At 37.4% G+C, this 23,790-nt stretch overlaps 1 protein-coding gene and 1 non-coding gene across 2 annotated transcripts; one reads left to right on the top strand and one right to left on the bottom strand.

The window, feature by feature from the left end:
• Window positions 1-4,496: 4,496 nt before the first annotated feature.
• On the bottom strand, window positions 4,497-11,371 carry LOC110885611 (mitotic spindle checkpoint protein MAD1). The gene is made up of 16 exons (XM_022133316.2): window positions 11,153-11,371; window positions 10,307-10,406; window positions 9,306-9,466; window positions 9,000-9,197; window positions 8,843-8,935; window positions 8,575-8,688; window positions 7,711-7,958; window positions 7,304-7,475; window positions 6,191-6,298; window positions 5,901-6,104; window positions 5,637-5,799; window positions 5,466-5,556; window positions 5,320-5,389; window positions 5,121-5,249; window positions 4,944-4,982; window positions 4,497-4,785 (listed from the first exon to the last, which is right to left on the bottom strand). Exons 1-16 carry the CDS (start codon window positions 11,318-11,320, stop codon window positions 4,696-4,698), a joined length of 2,148 nt encoding a protein of 715 aa, XP_021989008.1. The 5' UTR covers window positions 11,321-11,371; the 3' UTR covers window positions 4,497-4,695.
• A 119-nt stretch (window positions 11,372-11,490) lies between these two features.
• TRNAG-GCC lies at window positions 11,491-11,561 on the top strand. Its single transcript has one exon. It is a non-coding gene; the product is annotated as a tRNA-Gly (tRNA).
• The last annotated feature ends 12,229 nt before the right edge of the window (window positions 11,562-23,790 follow it).

Below are 23,790 nucleotides of genomic sequence, written 5' to 3' on the forward strand. Positions count from 1 at the left end.
TGCTTGTGGGTTCTCTTTGACATATCGGGTGATTTGTAGCAACCATAGGCAATACGGATCATGACTTTACCTTGAGATCGTGTACGAGAATGAGGGGAGAGGTGTAGACAAGAGAAAGGAAAGAGGGTATACTTTGCGTGTGGCCTCTTGGAATGTAGGAACCTTTAGTAGTAAATTGTTGGAGGTAATAGATACACTTAAAAGAAGTAGGGTAGAGATAGCGTGCCCGAAAGAGACTAGATGGAAGGGACATAAGGGGGATGAGCGAAATGGGTACAAGTTGTTGCATTCGGGATCTGATGGGACAAATAATGGAGTAGGATTTCTAGTGGCTATACAGTTGTACAAAAATGTGGTAGAGGTGATACGACACAATGATAGGATTATGGTCTTGAGGTTAGTGCTAGGAGGTGAAGTAGTGGTTTGCGCCTACGCACCACACATGGGGATCATGAGAAAATAGATTTTTGTGACTGCCTAGACGTAGTTGTGAGGGCCATACCTAGGGAGGAAATAAATTTCATAGGAGGCGATTTTAGTGGCCACATGGTGTAGATAGCGATGACTTTTAGCCGGTAAATGGGGGGTTTTGGTTTTGGTGATAGGAATGACTCCGGTAAGGATCTTCTAGAGTTTGCGGTGGCACATAACACACAAATCGACTATCTTTTGATGAGGCTAGGAGACCGACGATGGTGGAAGGACTGCAACGTTATACCAGGGGAGACAACAGTGGCCCAATATCGTTTATTGGTGGCAGATGTAGTCTTGATAGAAAAGCTGACAAAGGGAAATGTGGTAATGCGACCCAGGGTCAGATGGGGAAATTTGAAGGGCGACGAGATTGAGGCATTTAGAGATAAAGTCATCTCGATGACATCGACTAGAGTTGATGGGGACTCAAACCAGATGTGAGGATATGGCAAACACCATAACTAATGTGCCAAAGAAGACTTTAGGGCTCTCAACAGGAAAGATAGGGGGGGTACAAGGAGTCATGGTGGTGGAGTGAGGAGTGCATACTAAAATAAGGGAGAAACAAGGGCGTTTTAGGGACCTTTTGAGGTGCACAGACGTGGAGCAACGAGTGACTTTAAAAGAGATATACAAAACGCTAAGAGGGAGACGAAGAAGGCAGTGACGAATGCGAAGAACACAATTTATAAACGGATGTATGAACGCCTGGAAACATGGCATTAAGATAAGATGACAAACAAACTTCCACAATCTTTTCAACGGTGTGAGGGATTACCAACTACAAAATGACAACCCCACGACACAAAGGCTCCAATGGAATAATTACTATTGTCGGCGTATATCACAGGGAAAGGTGAGGATGACACTAAGAAAGATGGGGAGGGCTAAGGCAGTTGGGCCGGACAACATACCAATTGAGGTGTGGAAGTGTTTGGGAGAAGTAGGAGTTCGATGGCTAACTACTTTATTCAATCTTATTTTCAAATTTGGAAGAATGCTTGACCAGTGGAGGAGTAGTGTAGTAGTACCGATATATAAGAACAAAGGAGACGCCTAGTGTTGTGGGAACTACAGAGAGATTCAGTTGATAGGACATACTATGAAATTATGGGAGAGGGTAATTGATACTAGACTTAGGAAAGAAACTCAGGTAACAGTAAACCAATTTGGTTTCATGCCAGGGAGGTCAACTACGAAAGTAATACGTATCCTACAGAGATTAATGGAAAAGTATACGGAGAAGAAACGAGATCTACATATGGTGTTTATTGATCTTGAAAAGGCATATGATAGTGTGCCATGTAGTATGATTTGGGATAGTTTAGAGAGTAGAGGAGTTTTCGGGAAGTATATAGACTTAATCAGGGATATGTATGTTAGGACTGAGACTAGTGTTCGGGCGCCTGTAGGGATACTGATTTTTTCCCTGTGGAGGTTGGACTCCACCAAGGGTTGGCCCTGAGTCCATTTTTATTTGCAGTTGTCTTAGATGAGTTGTCAAAATTTATTTAGGAGACGATTCTGTGGTGCTTGCCTTTTGCAAATGATATTGTGTTATTTGCAGAGAGTAAACAAATCCTGAATGCTAGGTTAGAAGAGTTGAGGACAACTTTAGAGGGCAAAGGTTTAAGGATCAGTCGATCTAAAACCGAGTACATGTACTGTGACTTCGGCGGCGTAGACAATGATGAGGACACCTAGATTACCATTGAGGGTCAAGTGATTCTGCAGGTGACCAAGTTCAATTATTTAGGATCGTTTATACAAAGGGACGGAGAGATAGATAGTGACGTAGTACATCGCATTCAGGTTGGATGGTGTAGGTGGCGAGCAGCCATAAGGGGTTTTGTGTGACAGGAGGTTTCCAACGAAATGAAAGGGGAAAATTTATAAGGTTGCTATCAGACTTGCTATGTTGTATGGGACAGAATGTTGGGGTATCAAGAAAACACAAGCTCGCAAGATGGAGGTGGCTGTGATGAGGATGCTAAGGTTGATGTGTGGGCACATATGGTTAGACCGCATAAAAGATGAGGTTTTTATGGTAAGGTTCGGAGTAGCTTTTATATCAAATAAGATAAATGAAAGGAGATTGAGATGATTTGGGCATGTGAAGAGGAGGCATATGTCAGAGCCAGTTAGAGTGGTGGAAAACCTCATTGTGGAGGGGAGGAGTAGAGGCAGACTCAAATTGACGTGGAATGAGCGGATTAGTCTAGATTTAATAGGGTTTCACCTCTCTAAGAACATGGTCCATGATAAGAGTTCTTGGAGGCGTAAGATTAAGGACTTTTAGGGAGGGGACCCTTATTGTCTTAGGAGTGTCATTGGATCCTATAATTGCATACATAGTAGGTGGAATTTACATATGTTTGTTTTTGATAGCAAAGTTTATAGGTTTTTCTAATTGTCTATTTGTACCATGTACTTCTTCATAACTGTTGTTATTAGTAGCTTTCTATAGATATACACCTCATGGTATATTTAATTTGTGATCTATTTTAATTGTCTGTTGTGGTCTTTGGAGTCGTGGGTCTTATTGGAAGCAACCTTTCTATCTCTAGGGATAGACGTAAGGTTTGCTTACATCTCACCCTCCTCAGACCCCATCGATATCTTTGCTATTTGTGTGATTTAATGGGTTTGGTTGTTGTTTATAAACCCAAAAATGGAGGTGGAAACATATAAATATGAAATAAAAAAGCAACGACATCGGGTTTTTTGCATACCTGCACTAGGTTTTTTTCCGCACTGGGTTTTTTGCATACCCGTATAGGGTTTTCTAAAACCCGACCCGGAAACCGGGTTCTTTTATACCCACAAATAAAGTATTTTAATACCCGGGTATTGAAAACCTGAACGCGGATACACGAGGTATGGTTTTCCTTGACAATACTTGGGTATGGTCCCTAACTTTTTCGGGTATTGCCAAATACTCGGGTAATAAAAAAAGCCAGTTATTTGCACCTCTAGGTATTATAGTGCTTTTTTTTGTTTATATAACCATAAAAACCTGTTAGCTTGTTGATATCGTAGTTGGGTGATTTCACTAATAGATGTTATAATGGCTAATGAGGTGGTGGTGGAGTGGTATGGGAGAGACTTGGTGTTCTAAGGGACCCAAGTTCAATTCCTCCTCTCCCCATTATTTTCTATGGCACTTGGTGAAGATGGAAGACTAGGTGAGTAGACGGAGATCACTAGTTCGATCCTAGAACTGAGCGGGTTTTACCTCACCGCACTTTTGTGTCTTCGGGCGAGTGTTCATGGGTTTCGGTCCTAGGTGAGGGTTTTCCCTGGTTAGAAGGTGAGTGTATCCTGATGTAGTAAATTTCGCCAGTAGTCTATTTAAAGGATTCGTTGATCATTAAAAAATTAAAAAAAAAATGTTATAGTGCTTTTTTTGTTTTAATTAAAGTTATTTGCACCTTTGTGTTATAGTGCTTTTTTGTTTTAATTAAAGTTATTTGGATACTAATTATTGTCTAAATATTTACCTCAGCATGTTCATGATTATAAATCCGGTCAAGATATTATTTGTTAAATATTAAAACCAAAACATCTGTAACACAATTTGTTAGTCATTTAAGACTAAAACAAGACCAAAACGCATTTGGCTTAGCGATAGTAATGTGTTAAATAAGGTTTTGCCTTTCCATGTGTGAAGGTTCAAATTCCATTAGTGACAAAATTTAGCCGTTCAAAAAAAAAAAAAAAAAAAAAGTTTAGAGCATTCTAATTTCTGTATGTATTAATAATTAAAGCAAGCAACAAGGTAAAAATGCAGCGTAAGGCTCGTGGCTGAACATTTTCATACGTATCTGAAACGTGCTACAGCCTACAAGAGTGTTGACTATTTGACCTTGAACATATATTACCATCTTACAAGAAATAGTGTTCCCTGGTTCGTACTCAAACTGAAGTTTTTCATCATCACTTTGAGCATATATAGACCAGTAACTGCCATTGTTACTTGGGTGAAACAAACCTTTCCCACACACAGTTTCAGGATTTCAAAATTGAACAAAAACATACAACTTAAACAGTCAAGAACACAAACAAGCTATCAAATACAAATATGTTTTCAATACTATTGCCCCATTTTAGAAAATATTACTCAATTCAGTAAAAAGCAATTTAAATCGTTGCACAGGATTAAGAATTTAAGGCCCGACCCTTTTGTGAAAGAACTGCAAAGCAACAAGACAAGTTACCGTCTCACGAGAGTGTCCTCTTATTGAAAGACTCGACTGTTAAGTTGGCAGTGAAAGCCGGAATAGAGTTCAGCTTCCGTATGAAAATTTCAACCTGGAAAAACCAAGCAATCCTTGTAAATTTACTACAATAAAGGGAGGGGCATTTTTGTCAACTTGCTTTCAAGGAAACTATCCTGTACTACCCAAACCGTCCCCACTTTCCGGATCTACTATTTAACAGGAAACATCTACTACAAAAAATAAACTAACCTGGTGGGATATATCGGGTTGTTGGGTGTAGTTATTTCCCTGAAACATTGTAAAAGCAATATGCACGGTAAGGCTCGTTGCCGAACACTTTGATACAAACAATCTTAATATATGAAACGTGCTAGTGCGCTACATGACTGTTGACTAATTGACCTCGAACACAGATTACCATCTTACCAGAATTTTTGTGTTCCCTGATTCGTACTCAAACTGAAGTTTTTCATCATCACTTTGAGCATATATAGACTGAAGGGTAAACCGTGTAACAGGGATCCCATCTGATCGTTGGTGATCATCCATGACAATCTGCACATCTATATATAAGTAACCAGAAATATATAACAAAATAAAGAATCTATGTCAGTTCCAATTGTACCTTGTAGCCGAATAGTTCACAGCAAGCACGTCGAAAAACTGAGATTCTATCTGCAAAAACTGCCTTATACCTGTATCATATCATGCGACGTCTTTAATCTAATGTTTAAAGAACCAAAACGGTTCCAAATAAAACATGTCACCTACCTTTCCTCACGTTTCTCGAGGGTGGCAATTTGCTCTTTTAATTGAACCACTTTTCCAGAAATATATGAATCTACCAATGTCCCAGCATCACCTGCAGAATAATACAGCGATCAGAATACACCTTTCTCGGATGTTACATGTCTTTTAGCAGTAAAGACATAGCAAGTATACCTGATTGTTTTTTTAACTCCTCAATGGCTTGTAATTTGTCTTTTGTCTTCTGTAATTCATTCTGCAAAGCCTCTATTGTCTGTTTTGCCTCACTGTCAACTGCCAAGCTGTTCACCATACGCAATACTTTTGTACTTGCAGATGAAAAATCACCATGACCCAACTGTAAATGATAGAATATATAACCAACTGAACCATAAATGAACCAAAAAACATAACAGAAATATGAAGACGAAAAGTTTAGATGTAGTTGATGAATCTAACCTTTGACTCCAATATAGCTATCTCTGAGCGGAGACGATCATCCTCCCTCTCTAATGACTTTATTCTTCTTGATTCATTACTCAGCCTTTCATTAAGTAACTTTATTTCATTATGTTGACGAGTGTTCACGTCTTTTTGCTCTTGTATAGAGCTCTCCAATTGCTTTATAAGATCTTCCTTCATGGCAAGGGATGCTTCAAGCTCCTGTCATTGCAGGAAAAGGTAACATTTTTATTAGCACAAACCCACAAACAGATAAAACATCAAAATTAGGACCTCGAGTCTACAACCTTAACCGTCCCATCTGTCATTGCACCCCCTGCTTCAACAGTCTTCTGCTGTTTCAATTGATCAACAACAATCTTCAAACGATCTCTCTCCTCTGTAGTTGAAGAAAGCTGCAAATTATATAAGGCAGATACAAGTTAGAACCAACAGCTTCATGTACAACATTAATCAATCATAGGTCATACTATCAAACAAACAAAGCACACAAAAACGAGGTCAACAAATATCCAAGATTTGTTGATTTAAAAGTAACTAGTGGGTTACCACCCGCGCTCCGCAGCGGGGGTTCAAAACGTAGATAAAAATAAACAAATTGTGACGGGCCAGTCTACGTGAAGATAAAAAAAAGTCATGTTGCGGCAAAATTCAAAAGTCACGGAAAAGTTATCGGTTAAGTTCGTTACGGTATTGACACTCGTTATAACCATAAAAGCAAATATCTGCGGTGGCTTCAAAATGTAACTGAAATAACCTACTTAGGACGGTACATATGGAAAATTTAGAAAAACATTACTTTGAGAAAAAAACTAAAAAGAAACCACTGAAATTAAGTAAAAACAAATAAAACTAAAAATTGAGGGTCGAAATAGTAACAATAATAAAGTATAAGAGTAAATACTAAAAATGAAAAAAAAAAAAAGAAAACCTTATTAAAGTTGAGGAACTAAACATGTCATTATTAAAGTTGAAGAGCTAAGTGTGTCATTACCAAAATTGAGGGAACAAAGTCGGTTGATGTTGACAAAAGTTGAGGGGCTAAACATATCAGTATTAAAGTTGAGGGACTAAATATGCCATTACCAAAGTTGAGGGGCCAAATATGTCATTACCAATATTGAAAGACCAAAGTTGGTTGATGTTGACAAAAGTTGAGGGGCTAAACATATATTATTATTAAAGTTAAGGGGCTAAATATGGGATTACCAAAGTTGAGGTGCTAAATATGTCATTATCAGAGTTGAGAGGCCAAAGTTGGTTGATGCTAAAGTTGAGGGGCCAAAGTTGGTTGATGTTGACAAAATAGCGTTTTAAGTATATATGTGTATAATAATATAATAATTTGCAAACCATCTTATATTACACAGAAGCATAATTGTAATTTCATACCAACTTACCAGTAACTCAGTTCGCTTGAGCTCCAATTTCAAAAGTTCCATCTTTTCATTGGTTAACGCAAACTCTGTTTCCACATTTTGTCTAGTGTTTTCAGCAACATCAAGAGCAACCTCCACTTGTTTTAAACGTGCAGTAACCTCTCCCATCTTCATCATGCCTTCAAGAACCTCTCTATAATACACACCATCGATTTAGGAAGTAAGTGGTATGCTAATATTACTAAATAAAGATAATATAGTTTGCCATGATTGTTGGATTGAACTTTTATGAAGACTTTGTTACAATTAAATATGCCAAAAGAAAGAATAGTGCCAATAACTACCATTTTAGTAGCCAATTTTTTTTAATTATGAATAAGGTGGTTGAATAAAGAAATATAAAAGTATAGAATGAAGTTGGGACAAACTTTTGTAAGGCTTCAAACTTAAGAGGGATGTCAGCAGCAGATGTTACACCGGGAATATCTTTTATTATTGATTTCCATGAAGATAATTCATCCTCCAACTTCTTTCCATTTATCTGTGCTTCCGATAATTTCAAAACCTCTGACTCGGCCCTCTCTCTGCAACCCTTTTCCTCCAACAATTTCTCCCTCAATAACTCGATGTCCTCATGAGAAGCCTTCCATTTTCTAGCTTCACGAACTTCTGATTCCTGATGCAAGATACAGAAAATATTAATCAATGTTTCTGTTGCGTAGAAAGAACTAAAGATGTCAATCTTTAAATACTTTGTTAGCAATGTGCCATGCTTGAATAATATCGATGACAAACAGTAAGCACTTATGAACTAAAATCATACACATTCACTAGCAGTGTGTTACAAAAAGTACGCGGTATTTGCTAAAAACTTTGGAATTCTGCAAAGATCTCTTCATTATTTTGAAGAAGAGAATCGACCGTCTGATTGATGCATGCATGCGGCATGAGATTACCATATAGCAAAAATAATAATCAGCAACGGTAACAAGTTAATAATCACTTCAATATATACGGTTCAAGTAATCATGTAGACTAAAGTAGCTCCTGGTCCTAGCTTAAAAAAACAACCAAAAAATGCAACTTTCATGTCACCTGACAACTCCTGTAACTTTAGAGCAAGTGAATTCTGTTGCCTTAATAATAATTAGAGAATCTGGTTTTATTCTTTTTCGAGATCAATGTTTGCCCTATCAACCCTTTTTATCAACTAGTAATTAAAATCAATGTTAGGTATGTGAAGAAATAAACATGAACATTGAAGTACTTGCAATGAGGAAAACAAAACATACATAGTTTCTAAGCTCTTCTCTCAAGTGCTTCACCAAGATATTGTCATCTGAAGGAAATTCTTGATGTGTTAAAGTCGAAAGTTTTTTCTCTACTTCATTCTTCTCATGCAAGCACTGTGAATAAGGAGTGTAACACAAGATACCATCAGTTGCATTAAGTTAAGAATGCAGCACATAAACAAAATCAAATATATTTAAAAAAAGCTATATCATTCGACGAAGAATACGATGAATTCATAACAAAGCATAACTAAAGATGCTATATAACCTCGTTGAGTTTTGTTTGAAGGTTTTCCAGTTGTTCCTTTAGCATAGCCGCTTCTTTCTCAGAGTTGCTAGCTTTGCATTCCATCCTTTGAAGCTAAGTAGAATAATAGCAGCAATCAATTCCATATCATGTAAAAGAAATTAAAAATCGTACTCACATCTGCACTAATTCTCTCCATGGAAAGTTTCGATTCTTGTTTAAGTTGCGTAAGTTCCTTCTGAAGACGAACTTTCTCCCTCTCTATACTTTCAGAGACGTGGCTCAATTTTCCCTCTAAAAGGTTTGCTTTTTCTTCAGCCGAAGAGAGCAAAGATTCTGCTTTTTTGCGAAGTTCCATCTCTTTTCTAAATTTTACCTGAATAATTATGAAACAGATCCAAACAAAGAACGTGGTAAGCAAATAACAAAATAAATGAATAGGAAGTAGACTGAAATAGCTATGGTATATTGGTATGTTTTAAACCTCAAGTTCACTATGGATATGAATCTGCTTTCTTAGTCGCTCCTGTGATTCACTGACTTCTTTCAAGAGCTGGTCTTGCAAAGCCTGCTCACGTCCCTTCGCAGCAGCTACTTCTTGTTCTGCGTATAGAAGCTGATCCCGAAATTTCATCCTTTCAGCTTCTGCAGCAAGTGATAATCACTCTTAACACTTTAGAATATATTATCGAAGACATATCAACGAGAGCAGGCAAAAAAAAGTACCACTATGTGTGAGTGATAAACAGTAGAACTAAGTAAAAAAAAAAAATTGACCAACTGACTAACCATGAGCTATCACTTTTTTATGTAAACAACTAAACATAATAAGCACCCTCTTCAACAAGCTTTAAAACAAATCTAAATGGCAAGCAAACAAAACGCTTATTTAGTACCCATGAACTTACATTTAAGTATTTAACTGTATGAGTATGTATCTTCACCAGTCATACAACCTGTCAACTAAACCCTATTATGTACATGACATAGATAAGGCTCCCTTGTGACAAATTAGGGTTGTTTAATATTTAACCTTCAAGAAGTGTTAATATCATTATCTTACTCTTAGACTTCAACTTTAGCCCATCAGCCTGCCTTTGTAACATAACTTTATACACTCATAATTTATTATATGTACAAACTAAAGTCTGTAATACAAATTATGCACGTAGAACCTGTTTGAGAACAATTTTATGGCTTCTTTTCTTGTATATCGGTGGCTAAGAGCAATACATGGAACTAAAGTTGAGTGGAACTTTTGACTATGCTAGCTTTAGCTTTATATACGGTACGGGTATTTTAAAAACAGTAGCAACCACTATAAACCAGAAAGACTGCTGCTTATATAAAAACTATTTGATGGAGCAAAAATAAGCATACAACACCATCTTGTATTAGATTATATGTTTGTATCCATGATGCAACATATCAAGAACACTACTGTCTTGTGAAGAACTTCAATTCATTACCCCCAAACTGACTCACCCGATTTGCGCAGGTCACTGTCCATTGCCTCAAGTTTAGATTGATAATCCTGTGATTTTTTTTCTGCGCTGCCTAAGGCGTCCAGAAAATCTGCTTTGACCTGTATGGACAATAAGTGTTTCATCGAAAAATGAGGAGTAGAAAAGTAAGAAAATAGCAAATAACCAAGCCCCACACAACAGTTTGTGCGACTTTATGACCTCTTCTTCAGAGTCCTCAACTGTATTCAACGTTTAAATAAACAACAATGGTAGGCATATGGCTTCTTTACATGACATTGACAAAGATATCCAACCAACATCAAAAGGTTCACAACTACTGACATCAATCTGAGTACTTAAAATTCTTTAAAGCAACTTTTTCAAATAACAAACACATTTTCATTTACGATGTTCCATCAGGCATACACACACGCTATAATAATAGTCAATTTCAAACATTACAACATGAATCCGGCAAACGAATATCACCTAAACGGAAAGCCTCAATAAACAATATTGTACCCTAAACTAAGTGTCTAAGTTTCTATCATCACTTTAAAATTTAAACTCTTTTTCAAACACAATCGATAACCGATACAAAGTATACAACAACCATTCATATAACCCTACCATAGATGCACGTACACCAGAACGATCCAAATCCCTTACAAAATCAGACCTAAATAAACCCTAGGTTATCACCAAACCTCAAAATAAAATCCACATCTCCTATAAATTCACAAACTATTACATCCGATTCTTATTTCGGAAACACATAACAATAAATAGGAATATTGCAATCTGGAAACAAAGCGTAGGTTAGCTTAACCGGAACGGTAATAAATTACTTGTAGAGAAATATTACCAATTGGCGGCACTGGTAAGTGCAAAGCATCTGATCGGAATGTTGATGAGAAGGTTCGGGCTCCGGCAGGTCCTCGAAGATGACGAAACGGCCATCGGAGTTAGGGCTATCGGAGTTGCCGGTGGCTTCAGGCCGTCGTTTCTTCGGTAGAGGCGTTCTCACAATCATTGTTGAGGCTGGATTTTGGAGTGGAAACGAAGGTTAATTTGAAATGAAAGGCGCCATCATGTTTGGCTCTGGTTAAATACTTGATGTGCGTGTGCAGACGAGCGTCGGTTCAGACAGGAGGTTTAGAAATTATGAATATCAAGATTTAGTTGACGTGAGGCTAACATGAGGCACCAGTGGTCTAGTGGTAGAATAGTACCCTGCCACGGTACAGACCCGGGTTCGATTCCCGGCTGGTGCATTTAAAATTTTTGAATTCCTTTTTCGCATATTATCTTTTTAACTTTTCATCGATTCCCAGCTGATGCATTTGTTTTTTTTTTAACTTTGTTTTTGCATGTTTTCTTCGATTCCCACTTCCCAGCTGCTGGTGCATATGGTTTTTTGAATCCCTTATTTGCATGTTAATCGGTTTGGATTTCAGACTCTCGGACTTTTTATTTAGCTAAATGTGTAATGTCTTATTCAAAGGTTAAAATATATTAGTTGATTATCTTGTTCACTTTAAAATTTAACTAAAAACTAAATATGTAATTCAATTTGGTTTTACGCATTTTTTTCTTTGGTTTTTGGTTGAATCGATTACAACCGAATATTGAACACCCTTGTTTGAAGTAACAATGGACGTTATCAAGTTATCATAGTGCTAGTCATGTTGTAGTAATTTAACATCGTATTGTTGTTTCCTTTGCATGCCCTATAAACAGGGGTGCTAACGGGTCGTGTTCGCAGATTGGCGGGTTCAACCCGATTCGAACCCGAAAATTTTAGACAACCCCGAACCCGAACCTGACCCGAATATTCGCATGTTGGCCCGAACCCGATCCGTTCAACCCGAATTTTTTTTTATTTTTTTAGTTTTTTCAGCTAATTAATATATTAAAATTAACATCTACTACAAAAAAACACAAATTAGATAATAAAATTACATTAAAATCATAAAATCTTATGTCAATTTCTATTTTTAAGTTATAAGTATAGCATAAAATACACACCAAATTTAATTTATAAAATAAAACATATTGTAAAAAATATAATATTATAGAAATGGGTTAAACGGGTCAACCCGCCAACCCGACCGGGTTGACCCGAACCTGACCCGTTTAGCTAAATGGGTTGACGGGTTCAACCTGAAACTGACTCGAACCCATTTAAACTAAACCTAAACCCGTGAATTTCGTGTAAGGTTCTTATCGTGATTTCAGATCGTGTCAGAAATTTACACCCCTACCTATAAGTGTTCCAATGAAACTATTGATAATTTTGATACCCATATACAAATAATACAACATGAAGCAAATTGTTACAAACCATTGCAAAATAAACATGATGAATATGGGTCGATTTTTACGGGCCCCTAATTTATGCACCGTAAGGAACTAAATAGTGTGGTGGTTATGAGCAATAGGGTTGATGGTTCATTAGCAAAGGCTAAATCTTTAAGAACACTAAGATTTGGAGATCTTAATTTCGAGTCCCACAGATGAAATAATTAAAATAAAATCACCTTTCCGAAAAAATAAAAACCATTAAATCATTTTTCAGCTTAAATCAAGATGTTGTAGAATAGGAAGAGTTTTCTATATTTAAATTACTAGGTTAGAAACCCGTGTATTACACGGGTTGAATAAATATAATTGTAATACCAAATAACAAAAAAAAATATCGTAGAAAACTTTGTTTATTACACGGGTTGAATAAATGTAATTTTATATATTAAATAATAATAAAAAGGTTATATCTTTAAGAACCTCGTGTATTGTACGGGTTGAGTAAATTTAATTTTATATAATAAATAATGAAAAAAGTTATATATTTAAAACCATGTGTATTACACGGGTTGAATAAGGTAATATTATTTACCAAATAATAAAAAAATGGCAAATTGGATTTAAATAATCTCAACTTGCTCAATTTGGCCGATAATAATCCCAACTCAGTTATTGGCCGATAATAATCCGAACTGGTCCACTTTTGGCCGATAATAGTCCGCCATTAAAAATAGCTTAACGGAGTTAAGCTTTTTTCCGAATTACAAACTGATCTTTTATGGATTTTGATCAGAACGAGGATACAAGTTGATTGATATAAAATTTACCTCGAAATACTGCCCTAAACGACGAAAACGGTGCTTCAATTTGGGTGTTTAAACTTCCAATTAACAAAAATCAAGTCGTTTGAATCACCGTTTCGAGGTAAGTTTTACATAAATCGAATCGTATCCTCGTTCTGATCAAAATCCATAAAACATCGGTTTGTAACTCGGAAAAAAGCTTAACTCCGTTAAGCTATTTTTAACGGCGGACTATTATTGGCCAAAAGTGGACCAGTTCGGATTATTATCGGCCAATAACTGAGTTGGGATTATTATCGGCCAAATTGAGCAAGTTGGGATTATTTAAATCCAATTTGCCTAAAAAAATTAATATATTTAAAAACCCTCATGTATTATACGGCTTGAATATATATGATTTTATATACCAAATAATAAGAAAATTATATTTAAAAAAACTAATGACATACTCGATACGGCCTTTTATTTTTTATTTTTTATTAGACTTTAACTAAAAGAAGCCTTATTAAGATGATGACAACATATATATTTTAAAAATTAGACTTAAAAAAAATAAAATTTGAAGGTGAATTCTAAACTTAAACATTCAATAAAGAAAAAGTAAACTCCCAAATATCTTTCTTTTTATATACAAGAATTTGTGTGAGTTTATAATTATATTTTATATCAGATGAATTATATTCTATTCTATTCTATTCTATTATAATATATACAAAAACATGGTAAGGAATGGTATCTTCCTGCCATTTGTTCAAATGGGCGGCCGACCCTCCTTCATTGGATCAACCAGTTAATTATTTTATACACAATTTAAAATTACGTTTTTGCCTCGGAATAGTGTTTACCTGCCATTGGTCCAAATTGGCGGCGAGCAATACCCATTGGTCCAACCAGTTTATTATTTTATACCCATTTTAAAATTACGTTTTTGCCCTCAGTTAAAAAATACGGTTTTGCTTCAACTTCAAAATACATTTACCCTTTTGCCCCGACCTAAGAAATACGATTTCGCACTCGGTAAAAAAATTACGCTTTTACCCTCAGCCAAAATTACGTTTTCACCCTAGTTCAAAATAATATTTTGTTTCCCCCCGGCTAAAAATTACGATTTTACACCAGTTTATTATTTTATACCCACTTTAAAATTACGATTTTGCCCCCAGTTTAAAATTACGTCTTTGCCCCCAGTTCAAAATAAAATTATGCTTTTACCCCCAGCTAAAAGTTACGATTTTCCCCTCCTTCAAAATTACGATATCACCCTTAATTCAAAATTACGTTTTTGCCTCCGGTACAAAATAAAAATATAGTTTTCCCCTAGCTAAAAATTAGGATTTTACCATCGAGAAAAAAATTGATTTTTCCCTCAAGTAAAAATAAAAAATATAACTTTGCCCACAGCTAAAAATCGTGTCAAAGAGCTGTCTAACACTCTTTTTACTTTTTCTTTCTAGCAAAACTATAGTACTGTTTTTTTAGTTGGTTGAGAATTATTCGGCTATCGCCCTGCAACGCGAACGGGGCATCACCTAGTCTATACTATATTATATTGTATGGTCTGCAATTAAATTTGGAATTTTGTGTAATTTAATTAATATTTTATTTTTTTCCGTTTCTCAGAAGATAAAAGCAAATACGAAATTTCCTCCCCCATAATTGTGTTTTATAATGCCATGTATATCGTAACTTTTTTTTTTTTGATTTTCAATTGTATTATATTATTATCTATAAGAGATAGTCTAATATAATGATAAGTGTCCCTAAATTAGTTTTTATTATATAGTATAGATTTTAACATTGTAAGATTTAAATTTTAATGCCATATATTTTTCCTATTCATATACATATTAATTTCAAACATATAACCATATTCGTATATAAGTTTTCACACTTATAGTATTATAACATATAGGTTATTCAACCTGAAATAAATTTGATGATGATTGTGAAAACAACCTAAATTTGGGCCAACCACGAGCTAACCACCGCCCCTCATTCTCGTTGTATTGCAAATTTGGTCGACCCATGTGACAGAGTTAATAGGATCATCTGAATTCCCACCTGAGGTGGTTAAATTTGGTTTTAAACCAAATGCCCCTTGTTCTTGGTACTGGGGTCATCCAACTGATGAAGGGACATTGTCTTAAGAGTTATTGCTTTCAAGGAGATCTTAATGATGTAAAAATTGTGGAACTGCTGTCTCTACAGTTGTAGTAATTGTCTCACTTAAAATACCTGTATGTGTCTCTTGGTACACACGAGGTTGCCTTCTTTGCTTATGGGATAACAATGATCCCTGAACTTGCCCTAGTCACTTGTTGAAGTGTACTCTTTGTGATTTGTTGTTGAGAGGAACTAGGTATGTGCAAGTCAGTTGTATCAATTGTATCAAGCAATGTTTAGAAAGCTAATGGTATATTTGAAGTGGGTGGAGGTGTGGAAAGAGAAGCAGCCCTGGGAGAGAGGCTTGAGTAAAGATATTTAAGTGTTATATCTCCCCCTTGATTTATGTCCCCCCATGCTTACAACACTCTCCTTTTATGAGGATGAGTGAGGAGTTTAGATGAGTGAAGATGTTTGCATCTGTTGTGAGGAAGTAACACCATATGTTAGCTGCATTTGTGTTACAAAAGGTATCTCTGTCATCTCAACATCCAGAGATCCTTTATTTATTTGTTTTTCTTTTGGATTTGGGGATAGAGATGGAAGTGGTTTGTATAGAAATGTCTAGTGTGGGTTCCACAGTGCTGGGTTGTGCACCATGGTCACCAAAAGCAGCAGGCTCAGCAACAATTTTTTCAACAACTGTTGCTTGGTTTTCTAAATCAGTTTCTTTTACCACATTTTCTTGGATTTTGGCCATCATGCGTGTAAAAGTTTCATTTGAAAGACTGTTACTTTCAAGTGCTTGCACACTTGGGTCTACTGGAGGTTGACCACTCCCAATGAGATGACTTGGGTGTCTATTTGCCCTTGGCTTTTGGGGCTGGTGCACAGGTACCTACCTATATGTCACACCCCAACTGATGGCGGAAACATCGGGGCGCGGCACTAAGCGAATCAGATTGCTCACGAGAATTCATAATGCTACTTGTTTCGATATAATTAATCAACATTTCATAAGTAAGTCTAAAATGTCAAACACGTTCCACAACCAACATAATGTATCAAAACAACATAAGCATTCAAATATTGTTCAAAATTTGTCTAATTATCTAAGATGAGTTTCTAAGAATCATCCTAGCTTGTTTTCTTGATTCTCAGCTACTATTAACATGCAACATGTATTAAAATAAAATCAACAAAAATGTTGGCGATTATACAAGTTTGAATACATAGCATAATAGTTTACGAATAAAACTCATATCCAACATGATCAACATATCACAAGTTTCAACATGCTAGTTAACGTGGTTCATATGATAATCCAAGTCTCCAACGCGTTAACATGTCTTTCCTACTTAGACGCATCGAGGAGGAGGTGAAAGAATCAAAACTTAACAATACTCCCCAAGACTGAAGGAGAGGTGCGTTACCCCCATGGTTGCAAAAGTCGCTAGGAGCTTCCTAGTCGGTCGACCGGGGAGTTGAGAGTACTCGGTCACGCGGAGAGTACTCGGGGAGTACTCGGACATGTTAAATTATAAAGAAATTACTTTTTGGAGATTAAATATATGTCAGATAACACAAATTTACTAATATTTATAACAAAATACGTGAAAATGATATTTATTCTTAAATATGATAGGCATAGAAATTATGTTATATTATTATTTAAGTCAAATTAGACCCGAGTTGACCTACTAGATCCAATTCTGGCCGAGGTTGGCCGCGTTTGACCGACTACGAGTAATTAGGCGGAGTCAAAGAAAGTCGCCCCGGCAGCCTGCCTTGTAGCGACTACTCGGGGAGTACTCGGCCTTGGAAACCTTGTTTTACAACCATGGTTACCCCTATAGCGCTATAATTGTTAAGGTGGGCTACACATAAGAATCAAACGTTCACATAGCATAAAAGTCTCAAGTATCACAAGTATCATGTTTCATGTTTAACGCGGATAGAGTATGTTTCAAATAAGTTCCAAGTGTCAAGTGTCTTGATATAGAATACATGTTGCATCCCAAAAGTGTTTAAAACAAAAAGGGATCGACTCACAGTGGGTGCTTAGAATCATAAACACGGTAGGATTGGATCGAAGGGAGTGTTGGATCAGCCTGCGTGCGGGGAACTGAGCATAAGTCCTCTAAGTGCTGATCCGATCGGGAACAAAGTGTCGAATAGTGCAAAAATTGAGTTAAAGTGTCGGACAGACTACCTGAGCGGATGGTCATCCGAACGAATGGTCATCCGAGCGGATGACCATTCGAACGGATGGCCATTCGATCAGTGGGTGTTTGTGAACTGTTAAATTTTTCAATGTTTTGATCATAGTGTCCTGTAAAACAAACAACAAGTGTTATCATAATCAGATCATCTGGACGAATGGTCATCCGATCGGATGGCCATTTGAACAAATGGTCAGTGGGTGAATGTAACACCTCGAAATTTTGTGTCCAATAATGTGTTAAAACGTGTCATGAGTTTACACGTGGCATTAAATATTAAATAAAGGACTAAAGTTGACAAACCTTGAAAGTATGTAAATTCGAGGGTTATAAATGTCAACGAAGGGTAAATATATTGTATAGTAACCCTAACTGATGCTCGTACCTTCAAACGAATAAATCATGGATCGTACGGAGCGAAACGCGGAAGAAAGTGAGGGATTACAAGCTGCAGGGGTTAATTGTGTCAACATGTTTAATTGATACCTCTGAGTGACCCTTTGACGAACCCGAAGCTTTGTAACAGTAAAATACGCTCACTAGAATATACTATATAAATTTCGCGAAGTTCCGTTTTAAAACGAGAAAGTTATGATCAAATTCGTAGGAGAAGGGTTAAAAGCGTCAACATAAAAGTTAAGGCTTTTCGGATAGTAATTAAACTAACCGGGGACTTAACAGTGCGGGTAAAAGGCACGAGGCCCTTAACGGTAAATAATCGAGGGCCAAATCGCAAAGTTACCCCTTCGAAACCGAAAGGTCAGGTTAATGATTACAAAAGATTTGAAAATCTTGGAAATCAGGCCTCAGGCGGCCCGCCTGAGTGAAATAAGCAAGTTAATGCGGGTCGCGAGCCACCTGTGGATACGTTTCCTGACATGAAGATTCAGGCGGCCCGCGTGCATGTAGCCTGAATCTAATGCGGGCCGCGTACAAGTCCCAGATGCAGAATTCTTGGACAGACTTGCTGTTTGAAGTTGTGAACGATCATTTGAGCAATAAATGAAGCATGGGCGCCCTCTACATGACCCCTAGCACCCAGGGCCACCTGCTGAACATCCATGATGCCTTGTAGGTTGATGTGTAATGATCCTAAGTCCATTTTTTTCACTATAAAAGGCACCACATTGTGCATAAGTGAAACACACCTCAAAACCTGCTCTCTTGATCATCTCTGGAGCTTCCAAGCATTCTTCTAACATTCTAAGTCGTGCACCAAGCTTCTGTAAGTATGCCAACCCTTTTATGGCTTAGTTTTTGCTTAGTTTAGCTTAAAAGTCAATCCGTCGTAGTTAACGATTGACTTTGCGATAAATCACGAATGGTCCAGTGGTTTCTCGAATCGAAGATAGTTATATGTTGGTAATCATGTGGGCTTTAAACCCCTAAAAGGGCACCCTCTGATTCCCACTCTAACTAGTCCAAATGTCGAGTCAAACGTGCTTAGAAAAAGTCAACAGAAATGTCATTTTGCGATTTCATGCATAATCTTTAATGCAGATGATATGTAACCTGTTTGAACACTCATAAAACATGATAATAAGTATATAAACTAGTCTAAGCTTGTTTGATCCAACCATTTACTGTTTTGACCCGGTTCAGAGCCGAAAGTCGCAAAGCTTTGACTTTTTCATTGACTTCAGTTCTGACCCGTTAAAGTTTGATTTAGATATGCCTTAGGATTCTCTTAGGACCAGGTTACATGATGGTATAACCCTCTGTGACCGGTTCGTTGTTTGTCCGAGTCTTTTACACATTTCCGTTAAATGCTTAAAAGTTGACCGTAACGCCCTTTTTAATTTAAAACGAGAATTTCAGACATGTGAAAGGATCATAACCTTGGTTACTGATTTCTAAGCATGTCCCTAAAATTTCATGTCAATCCGAGGTCCAGAATAGGAGTTATGCTAAATAGCGCAAATTGCGAAACTTTAGTAATTAAATAGCGCAATTAGCATAACGCCTATCTAAACCCGGATTTCGACACCAAACCTTTTGCTCACTGATGAAAAATAATATTTTGGGATTTTTAAAGATTTTTAATTATTTTTAACCTGCTCATAACCTGCGGTTATGGCAACGGTTCGGTAAATACCGAATATACCCTTTTCGGCCATAACTTGAGTTCTACAAGGTCTTTTGACCCGATTCCAGTTGCTACTGATTTTAAATAACAAATAAAGTATCTTAGACTTTATAAACTGTCCGGGAAACTCAGATTTCCTGTAGAACTCAGAAACCTCTTTTATAATCTTTAAAAAGACCGAAATACCCCTACGGGGCATAATATGAACTTAAACTCGTTACGGGCATTATGGAAGGTATCCTACTGATACCACAACCTCTTTAAAGCATGTTGACTTAGGAAAACAGTGTAGGACTCTTACGGTTACCCGTTGCGCCTTTTGCGCGCACGGTTCGGGTTATGTAACTAGTTTACATAAATTAGCCGAAACGGGTCAAACCATATTGTTTTTACCCCAAAATCCAGAGTATGATTATTATACCCATATAAAACAAGTCTTCAAACTTGTTGAGTCAAAATCACACTCCATTCACGGTTTTCGCCTTTCACGCGATTAAACCGTAACTATCCATTGAAACTGAACGGTCTAAGCTACGACTAAATTAAAGACCCGTTAGGATTCTAATAGGTTAATTTAAACCTTCGTTCCAGAATAGGGGACCAGTAAAAGTTATCTACAATTTATTTCAATTAAGGAATTATACTTGCAAAGGTAAATACTTTTAACTTATTTTCCGTTATACGGGCTTGGGTTACGGTATTTAAAATACCGCTTGGTCGGGAAATTGACCCCAACTCATTAGTAGTTGGGTATTATCAATGTGACCCGTTTAAAACCTTGTTTTGTTGGCTTTACGCCTTTGGGGGCTTAATGACCATGTCCCGGATATCCTTGGCAGCATTTACGAATGGCCACGACCTCGACATCCGGGTGTAGGCGTACACCCGGCATTATGTCCATGACTATAAAAGTGTAGCCGTTGGTTTACCCACCACGGTTTTATGCTATGTGGCGTGTCTATTAAACTTTAACCCGGCACGACCCGGGCGACCGAACGCATAGTAACATGTAATTCTTTACAAGATTTGATTATAAATTATCCCAAGTTATAAAGAGTTTGTGCCTTGAGCATTTAAACCAATTTTATTAAACATTTTACAAAAGTGTCAGTTGAATGTATTTACCAGTGTAAACTGACGTATTTTCCCCAAAAAGACTAAATGCAAGTACTATGCGTAATTGGCTGGGATTTCTCCTTAGCATCATTAGAAGTCTCGCAAGCTTAAGATGCCTGAAGTCTGTTGAACAATACTTTGATTATTATTATTTGATCCCCTGTGGATTTTATTTCAACAATGGTGATACTTTGATATTACACTTAACGTTGAAATATATTATCTTTATGCTTCCGCTGTGCATTCATTTATATTGTGTGGTTTGACTATATTGTTGCCAACTACGTCACGGTAATCCCCCACCGGGCCCACCGGTGAGACACGTGGAAATCGGGGTGTGACAGGTTGGTATCAGAGCCAACACTGAGTGAATTAAACACTAACCTTTGTGTTTAATCTCAGTTACACAATTGCACATACTTGAGTCTAGACAAGAACATAAGACAAATTCGAATTGTTATTCCAGTTTGTCTTTTTATTGTTTATTGTTATTTAAAGTTTTGAAAGCAGGGAATATGCCACCTGCAATCAGACGAGGAAGAGGAGGAAGAGGCAGAGGAACGATCATTACTCACAATGATCACGAGGCTGGACCTTCGAACATGCGAGCTCCTTCCAGTACAAGGAGTGAAGAACCACAGAGACGAAGAAGAAACCTCTTTGAACCTGCAAGACATTCCACCTCGCACAGCTCAACACCCTCATACCGCCATTCGTTTGGACCAGATTCGGAAAACAATCCCAATAACCCTCAACCATCCTTTATACCTCTACAGCGATCTGCTTCGCACCGATCTTATGGCGATCCTTCACCTTTCTTCATAGGACAGTTTAACCCGGCGGATTATGTCCAAGAGCCAATAGGGTATAACCCTTTAGGACCAGAGGATCACTTTTCTGAAGATAATGCAGTGGATATGGACGAGGATACAGATCCCGTCGAGCCTGCAAGGGGTACTCCCAATCATCCAATCGAGATCTCGGATGGGTCATCCTTCCATGGAACACCCTATCAAGGTCCCGATAGTTACCAGGCGAGGTTTGACCAATGTAATTGGTACTTTACACCTTCACATTATTACTCGCCTCATGATCAACAGCAATAACAGAATCCTTCTGAGGATTCGCGGTTCGTGGCCGTTACGCCACCGCCACCGCCACCGGTTCAACCAGTAATTCCAGATCCGCCAAGGCGTAGAAGATCAGGCGCACGGATGTCTACCCGAGGAGGGGAATTCCACTTCAGCACCCCTCGCCACTCGAGTGCTAGTCACTTTCCGTCAGTACCTGAAGAAGAACCACAATTAGGGGAACCTTCTGGTCACCCTGCAGAGGTGAATTCTGCACCAGTTGCACCACCTCCGCCACCATTCGGATATGACAATCCGATACCAGCGTACAGCGCTTCCACGGCGTACAATCCGTTTGAGCAGCCGACTCACACGCACTACAACTATAACTATGATTCCGATCCATATATGGTAGTGGCTAATTATAATGCCCTCCATGGAACCTCTTGGAGACCAGATTACTCAGCTCATGGGTATCCAATACCTCCTAGACCTCCGGTTCAGCAACCGTCGCAGCAGCCACGTTTTTCTCCACCGGAGCAAGAAGAAATACTCCACCGTTTAAACCGTGTGGAACGAGACTTCGAACAAGAACGCAAGAGTAATCATGGATTTCTCAAGGGCCTAGCAAACCTACTAAAAGGGAGGAAGAAACGAGATCATTAGTCTCCTTATGTATTGTTGTATTACTATTACAATTTAGTCCCTGTGTGGACATTTATCGTATTTCAGTCCCTACGTGGACTTATCTTTTAGTCCCTACGCGGACATCTATCTTGTATTTGATCCCTACGTGGATATGTTTTGTTATAAACCTCTGCGTAGGTAATTATTTATTTAAAAAGTCCCGTTTAGGGCAGTGTGTAATCATATTTGAAATTTATGGAATGTTATGTTATAAATTTCATTTTTGTTATTATTATATATGAAATAAATCAAAAATCATTCCTTTTAAATTTAAATCTGCCTAAATAAAGAATCTTAAGAGTGAAACCTAGCCAGGTGTCTTTATAAGATCCGGCCAAGATGGAAAGACCTGATTAAAAGATTCAGATTCCCAGTTAACCTCTGTAATCATGTTAACATTCATGGCAGATGTGATTCGTTAAAATCACACACGTCATTCTTGTATAAGAATCCTTCTAAGGATTCCAAAGCCCAAATTAATGAATTGTAAATCATGGGTTAAATCGTCAATAAAGATGAGCAATTATTAAACATCCATTAGCGATGTAGTGCCTACGGGCCAACGTTGTTAAACATCCATTAGCGATGTAGTGCCTACGGGCCATAATTATTGTCATATAAGACAAAAGGCAATGGTAGTCTATGACTCCCTGTCAGAAAAGGTAAAAGAACTATGGTTCAGACCTTCATGCCTTGATTCTCTGTAATCCCGGTTAATATTATAAAAACGTCCTCGTGACTAGGCTCTTATGCCAATAACAATATTATTTGTAATTAGGATAAGTATGTTCAAATCCTAAATAAAAGTGAGTAACAAATTAACCAGATATGGTCTCTGTTTACCATGGTTAATGAATTGCCATAAAAGACAATTCCATAATAAACTCCTAAATAAAATTTTCGTTATCTTCTGTAACAGATTCAAGTTACCATGGCTGATCCTAGTGGGGATAATAGCCACTCGAAAGAAGACGAATATGATAACGCCCAGGTTCATTTGACGGGCGTAGAATTGAAAGCTCTTGTCGACAATGCTGTTAAGGTAGCTCTGGATCGACAATACGAGGAGTATACTGAATCTCGGAGCAGAACCATATCCAAACCACACTCAA

The sequence above is a fragment of the Helianthus annuus genome, chromosome 10 (genome assembly GCF_002127325.2).
Source record: "Helianthus annuus cultivar XRQ/B chromosome 10, HanXRQr2.0-SUNRISE, whole genome shotgun sequence".
Lineage (NCBI taxonomy): Eukaryota > Viridiplantae > Streptophyta > Magnoliopsida > Asterales > Asteraceae > Helianthus > Helianthus annuus.